This window comes from Peromyscus leucopus, chromosome 16_21 (genome assembly GCF_004664715.2).
Source record: "Peromyscus leucopus breed LL Stock chromosome 16_21, UCI_PerLeu_2.1, whole genome shotgun sequence".
Lineage (NCBI taxonomy): Eukaryota > Metazoa > Chordata > Mammalia > Rodentia > Cricetidae > Peromyscus > Peromyscus leucopus.
Genome location: NC_051084.1, coordinates 20,171,738 through 20,184,393, shown reverse-complemented (window position 1 = coordinate 20,184,393; position 12,656 = coordinate 20,171,738). Strand labels below are relative to the sequence as shown.

The 12,656-nt window shown below is 51.7% G+C and overlaps 2 protein-coding genes across 2 annotated transcripts; both read right to left on the bottom strand.

Annotated features, from left to right (window-relative positions):
- Nucleotides 1-1,741: 1,741 nt before the first annotated feature.
- LOC114696493 (D-dopachrome decarboxylase) lies at nt 1,742-4,224 on the bottom strand. Its single transcript, XM_028874235.2, has 3 exons — nt 4,038-4,224; nt 3,537-3,712; nt 1,742-2,037 (listed from the first exon to the last, which is right to left on the bottom strand). The coding sequence occupies exons 1-3, from the start codon at nt 4,143-4,145 to the stop codon at nt 1,965-1,967; spliced, it is 357 nt and encodes a 118-aa protein (XP_028730068.1). The 5' UTR covers nt 4,146-4,224; the 3' UTR covers nt 1,742-1,964.
- A 1,258-nt stretch (nt 4,225-5,482) lies between these two features.
- On the bottom strand, nt 5,483-12,334 carry LOC114696494 (glutathione S-transferase theta-3). The gene is made up of 5 exons (XM_028874236.2): nt 11,813-12,334; nt 9,600-9,687; nt 8,230-8,380; nt 7,398-7,574; nt 5,483-6,522 (listed from the first exon to the last, which is right to left on the bottom strand). Exons 1-5 carry the CDS (start codon nt 11,922-11,924, stop codon nt 6,262-6,264), a joined length of 789 nt encoding a protein of 262 aa, XP_028730069.1. The 5' UTR covers nt 11,925-12,334; the 3' UTR covers nt 5,483-6,261.
- Between the last annotated feature and the right edge of the window lie 322 nt (nt 12,335-12,656).

The window sequence follows — 12,656 nt, the reverse complement described above, 5'->3', positions numbered from 1 at the left end:
CCTTATCTTGGTTTTTGGTTCTGTGACACAAGGTGGTTAGATTTGACAGTCTCTGGCTTTTCAGGACCTAGTGTTCTAAAGCCCTAGATTTTTTTTAAAAAAACAGAAATCAGTATTCTCTAGGAGGTGTGCCTGTGCCCACCATCATCATGGCTCACCCTGTGCCATCCAGGCCTGGTACAGCAATTCTGCAGACATCCAAAAGGCTTAGGACTATAGGTCTGGGGATATTAGTGGTCAGGGGCCTTCCTTGCTCCTGTGGCTTAGATATGATAGGATGTCAATACTGGGGGAAATGCAGTGGGAAGAGAAGGTACTGGTACCTCATTTTCACTCTCTTTATGATGAAGAGGAGGAGTGAGGTTGAAAGATTGGGTGACCTGCCAAGGGCCACACATCAATGCACTGGGCCATCCTATCATCTGATCTCAGGGTGTCACAAAAGAAACAAAACCTCATAAATTTCAGGGGGCAGAAGCTCAGAGAAGGCTTCCAAGAACAAGAGTAACTTGGGTCCATTCCCACCATCTCCCCTAGGATAGAGAGCTAATAGCAAGGCCACTGACCCCCTCAGCCTCCTGGGGTGAGATCATCCTCTTAGGTAACATAAGGGCACTGCTACTTAGACTCTGGGGAGTTCCTAGAATCTCTCATTCCTCTTAAAGAGGCTCACACCTCACATCTGGTCAATGCAGCTTGAGCACAGCATCTCATTCACATAGTTGTTAGAATATGCTCTGTGAATTGGACTCTGCTCTGGAGGTATTGTATGGTCTCAGTAAAGAATACTGTCACCATCAGCCACACACACACATGCTGATTTTGTCTCCCATTATCCCCCACATCTATAGTCAATACTTTTACAAAACCTATAGCAAGCACCATATTTAAGATCACTCAGCCAGCTGCTCTCACCTTGCACTACATGTCAGTAGCTTCTTCACCCCAGCCTGGGAAATATGCTAAAATACAAGGGAGATCAAAGGGTCTCCAAGGTAGAGCGTTGAATGAGAGGCCCCAGCAAGGTCACTTACCAACAGAAGGCCTAGGCAAATACCACTGGAAACTAACTTTATTAGCTTACAGAATAAGAAACTTAATGTGATGTTTTATCGGTGTCTAAAGATGAGGATGACCAACCATCTAACTATGCAGGGGTGTCCGTGGGTTATAAGCTGTAAGCTCTGCATACAACACGGGGAAAGGAAGAGATGGAGACATCCTTTGGCCTCCTCGTCCCACCTGTGGAGTCTGAAACACAAAGCCACATAGAAGGGGAGTGGAAATAGCAGCTGCTCCGTTTCTAGTGGAAGGAATCACATCTCCATACTTGGCATGCCAGCAGATATGACAGTTCCCACACTGGGCATGGTTTCTGCAAAGTGCACAGTTCCAGTGAGGTATCAGTTAAGAGTCAGGGTACACAGTGAAGCCCCAGGGATGGTCCCTGGATTGCAGCCAGCCTCATTCTCCAGGCCCAGCTCAGCAGTCAACAGCGATAGCCCAGGCCAAGGTAAAGATCCTCTTTACACCAGGCCAAACCAGAAGTTCTCATGTCCCCAATGGTCTGCACAGGAGTGTAGAAAGCAGGCCTTCCAGGCCAAACCCTCCACCCCCGATTTCAGCAAAATTCAAACAGCAGCCCCATGAACAGGAAACACCCCATCCTTTGCCCTCATGAACAAATCACATTCTCCTGAGTGTCCAGGATGCCAAAGAGGCGAATACAGAAGCAAAGGAGTTATGTTGGGATTATGTCCTCTTCATTTATTTAATTTCATATTTATTCATGAGGGAGGCTGGGGAAGGGGGGAGGGAAGTGTGCAATGAAACCACAGACAGAGAAGCCATATATGCACAGGAAGTATTTGGCAGTGGTAACTACCGGGCCACAACTCTGTCCGGAGGTCTCTTGAGAAGGGCTCTGGAGAGGCTCAGCAGATGCCCTGGATTCTTTGTTCCAATCACAGAAACGTCATGACAGTCCCTTTCTTTCCAATCTGCCAGGGCTCCAATGGGAAGAAGCGGATAATAATCCTTTAGGGAGCAGAAAAAGAGATGTCAGCTCCTTGGCAAACTCCGAATCTGCCAAGGTCCCTAGACATGCCCAGGTAAGATGCCAGGCCAGCCCATATCAGCCCGCAGGGTATTGTGCCAGTCCGCCCACCCCAGTTAATGATCTTTGCACCAACACAGTCAGGTGCAAGATGATGGCTATGCATAGGCCCAGGACAGACATAACACGATGGTACACATACGTTAAGTATATTCTGTGCACACTTGCATATGTCAGGCTGGATATGGTCCTCCTATTTCTAACTGCAGGTCTCTGTGGGCATGCCCAGTGCTCAGGCCATTTAGTTTATAATCAAAGCCCAGCTCAAAGCCAGGCAAAGGTCAATCGTGATTCAAATCTGTGGAATAAATGGTTCATCAATCACAGAGATAAAAAGAAGTGCCTAGTAACAGTCTGGCACCAGGGGAGCCGTGCTGAAGGGCTGAAGCCTTCAGTTCCCATCTGTAAGGTTGGTCTAATACAGTTATCTACCTCAAGAAGATACCAAATCTGCCCACGAAGACCCTGGAAAGCACTTGTAAGAATCAAATGGGATAATGGGTGTAGAGATCCTGACCCATGCTGAGCAGGAGAATGGTACTGCTAAAAAGTAGTGTGTCTCCTCGACTTAAGGGCAGAATTTGAGCAGCCACCACAACCAGCCATTACCAACTTTCCTGAGCCAAAAAGTACCCTATTCTGGAAAGTTCTTTCAAAATGATCCCCTTAGGTTCTCACAGGCATGGAGTAGGCCCAGGAATATGAGACTCTAACCCTGCCTCAGAGTGTAAGGGTTTTTTTTTTTTTTTTTTTTTTTTTTGGGGGGGGGGACCTTCTTGTGAGGGAGGGAGGTCATTTAGCCTGACCCACTCACTACTTTTATGGAAGAGAAGGTTACATATTGGAAATAGTTTGTGTCCAGGTTTACCTGGGATCTTTCAGAAGTGGTAGCCCTCAAATCAAGGTGTTTAGTTAGCTATCTGGGCCAATGGTCTTTTGGCTACCCCATGACTCTCCTGGAGCCCTTATCTAGTCCAAAGGTCTTTGCCTCAGGACATAACCAGATTCCCTCTGGAAAGGTTCTCCCTGAAAACATCCTAATTCAGAGACAGAGCAGAGGCAATCATCGCAGTGGTTCTGAGATAAGCACATACTCAGTACACACACACACACACACACACACACACACACACACACACACACACACTGGGGGTTTCCCAAGCCATCCTTACTCGGGGCTTACAGGGATGGCTGCAGATCTTCAAAAGTATCAAAATCTTGCCACCATTCTGATCACAGACCCACGGTTCCAGTGCCTAACTGAGCAGATGCATCTCCTTGCACTAGGTCCTGGGATGCTTTCTAAAATCAGCAAATAATGTATTTTACTCCCAACCTCATACAGCGGGCCCGGAGTCCGGATCTCTCTGCTCTGGAGGCACAGCAGTCCCAAATAAGTTCCCTGACTAGCCTTACATACCTGTCCTGGTCCAGGGCCAGCTCCTTGGTGAGGAACTCGAAGAAGCCGGAGCTATGGTTGCGGTTCTGCTCTGCAGTGCCCACAACACCGATGGAAGAGACCAGAAGCTGGACGCAGGGCTCTGTGGATCCGTTCATCAATAAGGTCATGCCAGGCTTTAACGTAACACTCACGCGCTGCAGGAAACACAAAAGTTAAATCCTGAATCTTGGACAGGCCAGGCTGGCCTCCGGGAGACGGCGCGCCAAAGTCTTTACGTGGGGGGGTCTGAGGGATGAGGGTTTGGGGCACTGGCTTGGAACCTTGGAAGTCAGTCACGTCAGGGTCACGCCTGGAAAGGGTGACCAGGAAGGGACCTGAGGAGGGCGGATGGGACACGGAAGGTCAGAAATCAGCAGGCGGGTGGGGTCTCTGGGGATAATAGTAAGGGTCATGGGGAGGTCTGACCCCCCCCCCAGCCCACTACCTCCGCGCACCCAGGGCTCCCCGACCCTAGCTCACGTCTTCGGGTTTGTCCAGGATGGTGGCGGTCGCCGCACACAGCCGCTTCTCTAGCCCGGCAGGTATGCGGCTAGCGGGCAAGTTCGTTTCCAACTCTATGAATGGCATGTTGGGCGGCGAGAGGGATCTCAAAACAGCAACTGCACGCAGAGCCGCTGGGGTTCCAGCAAGGGGGCGCGGGGCGGGGCATTGGGGGGCGGGGAGGGCCACAGCTAAGCTTCTCATTGGCCAGGCAGCGACGGCGCTCCTGGATTGGCTACCAGGGCTACTCCTCTTCTGCAATCATGCGCGCTGGCTCCAAATTACCGAAGTCCTAGCTTCAGGGCCTCTGGCCCTCCCAGTCAGCAGGGGGCGCTGTTTCAACCTCAGCTAAACACCCTCGACGCATACGTTTCTATAGGGCACTTCACACTGCCAGGCTGGCTTAAAGTTACTTGAGTGATGGTGATAATTTCAAATTCAATATGGGAACCACACTTCTTTTGAACAATCAAAAGAAACCAGGGATTGAAAGGGAAAAGTCAGCAGCCATCTCGATAGAGGCTTCCCCGTCCTCTCCTCCAAAGGTATTTGCTGACGAGCAGTTTTAGAAGTGACCAGTAGTTCAACTTATAAGGCTGAGACAATATATCTATGTATCCTGGACTTGGCAAAACAAAATATGGGGAGCAATGGGCTCAACTGCCCTCAGAAGAGAGTAGGACTGGAACAATAAATCTGAATGTGTATATCCTGGGTTCAACAAAAGCAGGACATTGGGAGTAAAATATTTATGTCTCTGTAGATACCCTGAATCCTGTTAGCCATCAGTAACCTCATGCTTATAGTTCAGTCAGTAACTCCAAAGAACTGCCTCACCCCTATCCCCCTCATCCAATCCCAAGCTGCATGTAAACTTTTCCTATATAAACCCCTTCAAGTGAGTGCTGGGGCCGTTCTCCTCCACCCAGTGTCGGATGGTGGATGTTGGGCCAAGCTTGCTGTTTTGTTATTAAAAACCTCTGTGTGCTTGCATCGGATATTGGCTCTGTGGTGGTCTTGCTTGGGGGCCTTGAGACCTGGGCACAACAGTATCACCTGTGGATGAGGTGTGCCTGGGCAGGACCCTAGGGCAAGGGCCTCTCTCCCTGGTCCCTATGACTTTGTAGCCTCTTCTGTGAGTGATGAACCACTGTCCACCAGAGGGTAGCAAAGCCTTTATTTAAAACAAGGCAATCTGAGCTGGGTGGTGGTGGCGCAAGCCTTTAATCCCAGCACCAAGGAGGCAGAGGCAGCAGATCTCTGTGAGTTTGAGGCCAGCCTGGCCTATAGAGGGAGTTCCAGGACAGCCAGGGCTATGCAGAGAAACCCTGTCTTGAAAAAAAACCAAAACCCCAAAAAACAAAAAAGGCGATCTAAGTGTGCATACTAAAGGAAACGGAAACAAATGGGCGGAGAGACTCGACTATCACTCGTTCTGTTAGCAATTTATTTATTAGGTAATGCACATGCCGAGGCCCTACGGCACAAGATTAAGTAGCTTGACAATTTGGAGCTGGAGACACGCAGAAGACAGAAGCCAGCGTTAGAAGACTTGGAGCGAGCAACACTGCTTGGCCGCATGTGGAAAGTCAGGACATTGCCAGAAACTTCCACCCCTGCAAGGAACATCATGAACCAGACCTGCACCCTGTCTATGGCAGGCAGGATCACCCCCAAGGGTAGAGAAAGACCCAGAGGACAAAGGCCTTTCCCTAGACACTCTCCATCTGTGACATGTGCTTAACCCAGGGGTCATAGATCCTGCCTGCTAAAACTGAGGAAGGGAAGGACAGGAATGAGGAGCCCAGCGGGGTCACACGGTGCCAAATGTCAAAAAATACAGGAAGGGCACTAGGCAAAGAACACGGGCACAGGGAGGGCGGGGACGGGGACGGGGGCAGCATGTGTGTGTCCATATGAGAGCAGGAGAGGGTCTAAAACGAATGCAGTCAGAAAGATATGGCTTGGAGGGTGGGGGCAAGGCTGCACGTTCAATGGTTTGTAAAGTTTCAAAAGAGGAGCATGGCCTGGTAAGCAGTTCCCCAGTGTTTCCCTGTAACTCTCTCCAGAGTCAGGTAAAAGCTAATGTCACAGCACAAAGCGGGTTGGGGACACAGAAGGAACACATCCCTGTCTAAAGGAAACTGTGGGCCAGAGACTTCATGTCCCGGTGGCAGCCAAAGAGACATTCTGCCTCATCTCTTCACTTGCACAACCCTTGACGTTTCCCTTGACGGCGCCACGGGTTCCGTCTCCTCTCCTCAGCGAAACAAACACTGCATCCCGAGAGCTTCATGTTTTCTCCTTCAAAGGTGGGGTCCTTCAACGGAGGCATATCCTTGGCCTTGAGGACGACCGCATGGGCCTCCTGGAAGAGGCTCTCCCCCACCGCGGCTTCCACACGCTGGCGCCATGCCGCCAGTTTGGGTCGGCTCTCGAAGATTTTGCATCCCGCACTCACGGGCTGTAGGGAGCAGAAGCCAAGGAGAGGGGCTAAGGTCCACCATCTACAAGGCAGCATGGCCGGTTTCGGTGTCGTCCCCCCCCCCCCCACTACATCGTCCCTCCTCCGCCGTGTGCGAGGCCCCTCTCAATGCCTCCAAGAAAGAATTTCTAAGGATTGACTGGTTAATGCTAAGAATCAGTGATGGTCAAAAGCTCAGTCACAAATCAGGCATTTCATCTCACGCCTCCCAAGGCTTAGGAAATACTGGGGAAGAAGATGAGAGACTGAAGAAAAGGGAAAGGAGTCACATAGATCACTGACTTCCAGGAATGAATTAGCATAGCATTTGCATAGGGGGCCCATTAGCGTCCTGTCATGGAGTGATGATGGAAACTTGAGGTCTCACCCCCCTCTGAGGATAATGGTTGTTGGGAAAGGGAGACATTTTCTTCAGTGGCCACTGGTAAGGTGCCCATGCTTTGTAAACAAATCCTCACCCATCCACCTGTAAGCCACCTTGATGAAATTCGCTGTCACTCACACACACACACACACACACACACACACACACCCCAACATGATAGTAAAATGGAAGCTAGTGAGAGACAGATCAGCAGGAGGAGGACAGAGATGGACGAGGGGTGAATGTGATCCAACTATATTATGTACACGTCTGAAAGTGTCGTCACGAGACTCCATTGTTATGCACAGTAAAATATATGCTAATCAAACACTTTAAAATTCACTTTCTGGATGAAGACAACCAAGGCTCAGAGGGAGAAGTGACTTATGCAGGGCCCCACAGCCAGAGAGTTGGCATGAGCGAGGGCTCCCTCCCAGGACCCACCCTCACTCACCAGGTCGCCCCCTCCCCCCCACTCCACGGCACTCACATGCATCAGCTCCGTGATGGCCATCAAGTCAGCCACAGAGATGTGGGGTCCGGTAAGGAAGGCCTGGTCCCGCAAGAACTTGTCCTCCAGCATCTGCAGGCACCGGTCCAGTTCAGCCATCGTGGACGCCAACATCTCGGGGGGCACCGGCTGTCCCAGGTACACGGGGAACATCATCTGGTGGACCAGCAGAGAGAAAGGTTTGGCTTCTGCCAATGCTCATCTTTTGTCGCCCTCTTATCCATCCAGCTCAGCTCCCAGGACCTTTCCTTGCCCTTTTCCTGGGTAAAGTCCCTCCTGGCTCTCGGGACCAAGACCTCAACACAAAGCCCTCCCTCCACCCGACTCCCCGGTGTAGCAGCGGTCTTCCTGTCCCCACTCCGGATCCCCTTTCACTTCCCGCGGGACCTCTCAAGAGAGACAGGGTAGTTGACACACTGTTGAGGGAATTACTGGGCTAAAGCCAGTGCCCAGGAGGGCCACTAGCATGAAAACTCTTGACATTCCATGCTGGAGTTCTAAGACCCCCAAGTTTAAACGTTTAAACAGAACATTTAATTTAATTTGTATACTTATGTATTTATTTCGAGTGATTGCACACATGCTCTCACACATGCATGTGCATGCCTCCCTCACCACAGCGTGCTTGTGGGGGTCCCTCTCCTTCTTCTCTGTGGATCACAGGGATTGAACTCAGAATGTCAGGCCTCGTGACAACTGCCTCTACACCACGGAGGCATATCACTGGGCCAAGAGCTTTCATGTTTAACCGGGAGCATCGTCTCCGATGCATCCCGAGAGGTAACCCTGCCCCTTTGTCCCTATGGCTCACCTTCTGCCACATGGCCCTGGTGCAGCCATCTCGAAGGGCGGTGTGCTGCCAAGACAGGTACTCATCCACGCGGGCTCGAGCCTGAAGGTCCTGGGGGTACCAGTGGTCAGGGGCCTTGTACTTTCTACTCAAATACAGCAAGATGGCCACACTGGGGGAATGCAGAGGGGAGGAGAACATGCCCTGGTCATTTTTTTTTTTAAAAAAAAAACACTGTGTTTTGGGGTTTTTTTTTAAAGATTTATTTATTTATTATGTATACAGTGTTCTGTTTGCATGTATGCCTGCACACCAGAAGAGGGCACCAGATCTCATTATAGATGGTTGTGAGCCGCCATGTAGTTGCTGGGAATTGAACTCAGGACCTTTGGAAGAGCAAGCAGTGCTCTTAACCTCTGAGCCATCTCTCCCGCCCATGCCCTGGTCATTTCTTAAGTCACCTTGGTCTAGGGCCAGAGTGTCTTGTACCTGAATCGCCACATGCCTTCTGATCCAGCCTGGGGACCCTTTCAAACACAAGGGGGATGGGAGCTGGCCTCTGCTCAGATTCTCCTGTCTACAGGAAAGGTCAAAGCCCTTCCCTGTTCTCCACCACCTCCCTCCACGGCTGTGCTTGCTTCCTCCACCCCAGCAGTGCTGGCCGCAGTCCTTCGGTCTGTACCCCTGCATGGTCCAACGGCACGGCCTTCACCTTGGTCCTTCCTGCAAGAACTCGCTGCCCACATCCCTGGCACATCAGTACTGGAAGGTCCTGCTTGCTTGCCACCTCGGAAGCAGGCTTCCCTCTTAGCCTCTCACCTGACATCACACCCCCAACCTGTCTCCTCTCCACCTGCCGTGTTCCTGTCACTCCTCCCTCCAAAATGTGAGTTCCCTGCAGGCCCAGATGATGTTCTGCTCAAGCTCCAAGGATGGACAGTGACCTGGTGCTCCTGGGTGCTCAGCAGAAGAGAACTAAGTTCAATGGGTGACCCCCCCTTTGGCTTCAAGGGAAGCAGCACCACCCCCACGCACGCACGCACACCCAGGATATGTAGTAGATGTGGTATTTGCAGCGCCTGGCACAGCCACTCTCTCTTTGGCACTGTCCTTGATCCTGAGGGCTGGGCTAACAGAGAGGGGCTAGGAGGCAGCCTACCTATATCCCAGGCTCACTTTCCTCATCCATAAAATGCAGAGGGAGGGAGGGAGGGAGGGAGGCATACCATGTCTTCAAAAGACCCTCTCAAAAGCCCCAGATACCTGTTTAAGTTTGATCTGATCATCTACCCCTTGGGGCTGACACAGAAGCCATAGTCTGTGTTGTTGGCCGTGGGCCCAGGCAGGTGGCCTGCCTCACACAGCTTGACTGCAAGCCAGGAGCCCATTACCTCTCTGCCAGGACGAAGTCCCCATCCTTCAAAGCTGGCACCTTCCTCAAGGGGTTCACCTGGGCAAAGTCGTCCGTGTAGTGCTGGCCTGCAGAGAGACCAGAGAGGTCAGGGAAGAGGACTCCGAGGCTCTTCGAGGTCTGCCTGCAACCTTCCCGACATTCAGGCACCAGTTTCCCACAAGAAGCCTCAGGGAAGAGGAAGTTACCGTGATGGCCAGTGGATCACAGATATTGATCCTATCACAAATATTGATCCTACGAATCCATTTGCCTTCACCTCTGTGAAGCCTGGGTGTCCGCTTGAGTCTGGGAAGGAGGTGATTCTGTGCAGTTATGGCTTACCGTCATCCTTATGCAGACACCCAGTCTCATTCCTGGGCTCCGATCCATCTTCCTATCCTAGGCAAGAACTTGGTGGGTTCTTCTGACCAGACTAAGTGACCCGTGCACACCCCGGAGCTCCAGCCCTTTCTAATCTCAGTTCTCAGCACAATGCGCCGGCTCTTGCCAGGACCGAGTGTCCCATTCAGCCATCTGGCCTCTAGAAGCTCACTTCTTCCTTTTCTGTGCCAAGCCCTCAGAGTTCCCTCCTCACTTGCGGTTCCCAGACCAAACTCACTGCCTCTCTCCCAACCACCGTGCCTAAGCCAGATCTGATGATAACAAGCGAGGTTGCCCAGTCGATGTGAGAAGAGTCAGGGGGCATTTGGTGAAGCCAGGTTCTAGATCCATCTGTGGGCCTCTCTCTCCTTCCACTGAATGGACTGTATCACCTTTGTCCACTCCTTCCACAAACTGCCCATGCACAGCCCCTGTCCTGTGGCCCAAGTGGAGAGCAGGAGGACTCAGCTGAACAGGAAGTTCGAGATTCTCTGCCTGTCCTCCAGCAGTAGCCCTGCCTCCACTGATGAGTTCTGCTTCAGAGGCTGGTTTTCCTTCTTGGGTTTGTTTGTTTTGTTTTTCAGGCTAACCAGAGCAACATTCCAGCTTCAGCGAGATTGAGTGCTGGCCTCTCCCACTGTCCCTTCACACAGCCCTCTAGCTGACTGGAAACCGCCATAAAGCAAACTTCTAGAAGGGGAGGTGGCGTGTGAAGTCAGCCTGGCAAGCCTGCAACGCCAGCTCTGTGGGCTCAGCGTTTGACTGGGCTAAGAGTGAGTGCTATGCCTGGACATGTCAGCAACTCTGTCTCAAAATGATAAGTAGAAAGAGGGCTGGGAGTATAGTTCAATGGGAGCATGTATGATAGATATCCTAATTTGGTCCCCAGTAAAACACACACACACACACACACACACACACACACACACACACACAGGCACACAGAGCGCGCGCACGTACGCGCGCATACACACACTACACACAACACCACACACACACACTACACGCAACACCACACACACACTAAACACACTACACAACCACACTACACACACACACTAAACACACTACACACACACTACACATACACCACACTACACACACACACACACACACACACACACACACACACACACACGAATGGCAAGCAAGCCTGGGACTTGACTCCGGTGGGTTGGAGACACACAAGAGCCCTAAGTGGAAGATCACACACCCAAGTAAAACAACTCTTTTCTGCCCCAGAATGCAGAAATGCAAGATGGGGATCTTCCACTTAGAAAACGAGTTAGTTCAACTTTTTTTCTCCAATGCCAGGAGGTGGGATTTTCATGCTCTGGCTCTCCCCCACCAACACCAATACCCACCACCACTCTCCACCCCACCCCCACCCCCGCCTCCTCCCAAGAGCTTCTACTGCGACTTTGCATCTGGTATTTGAGGGGATGTTATTCACCAGGCAAAGGCTCTTTAAAAATTCACAATTGAGGGGACTAGAGAGACAAAGTGGTTAAGAGTGCTTGCTGCTCTTTCAGAGGACCTGCATTCGGATCCCAGCACCCACGCCAGGTGGCTCACAATCACCTAGAACTCCAGCTCTAAAGGACCTCTTCTGGCCTTCTGGGGTACCCGTACACACACGCATACGTACATACATAAAACAAAGCTTAAAAAAAAAAAAAAGTCCACAGCTGATAACTGATACAACCGCTTCCTCCGGGGAGCGACTGGCGTTTCCTCTCGTTTGCACACCTGGCCTGACCACCGTTCACGAGCTGCTGAGGTGCACCGTACACAAGGCTGCAGACTGCCCAGCCCTCTAACCCGGCCCACCTTTGAGCAAGTCTATGGTACGCAGCTGGAAGGGGATGTTGTTCTTCTTGGCGAAGATGTAGACAGCACGGCAGGGCTGGGACATCAGGTCCAGGTAGAGCTCCAGGCCCATGGCGGAGGCTGTAGGAGTGGCCGCTGGCAAACCTGGGCGTCTGAGCGCGCGGGAACTGCCTCTGGGGACAGAGCTGGAAGCCGCAGCAACGGCGTGCGGGAACGGCTGGACCCAGACCCTCAGGGCTTCTTATCCTATACCAGAGCCCGATCACAGCCTTTCCTCCCATTGGATGCTCATGAGAACTTCGGGCCAATCAGAGGCGGGCTGCCGATGAAGTCCTGCACAAGTCAACCTGGACTGTGTGTACCTGGGTCTTGCTTGCTTTTGGGCCAAACTCCTCCCCGTACCTCGGGACATGAAGGGCGTTTCCATCGGTGAGTTTAGGGGCACAAGAGCCGTGCTGTCTGCCTGCCTGTAGTTCACTTTCTCTCCCTCCCCTCAGGGAGCGGGCTGAGAGAGGAGTGGCTTCGAAGATCCTTGACACAAAAGGAAAAAAAAAAAAAAAAAGTAGAACCGCCTCCTCACCCAGTTCCCCGGGGCCCGGGACTCAGGATGGGGATGGTCTTTAGCCTAGCGTGCAAAGGCGAGGCCAACACCCTGTGAGGAAATGATCTGGCCCTCTCCATTCTTATTTGACCCCAGCTAATCCTCTTCTAGAAGCTAGGGGGAGGACTGCAGATGTGCCTGGGATTGGATAAAAACTTCTCCACCTACTGCAAAAAGCCTTCGGTGGCACTCGGGGGCAGCTAAGGCCTATATGACATCATCATTTCCCAAGAGAAACTCCCA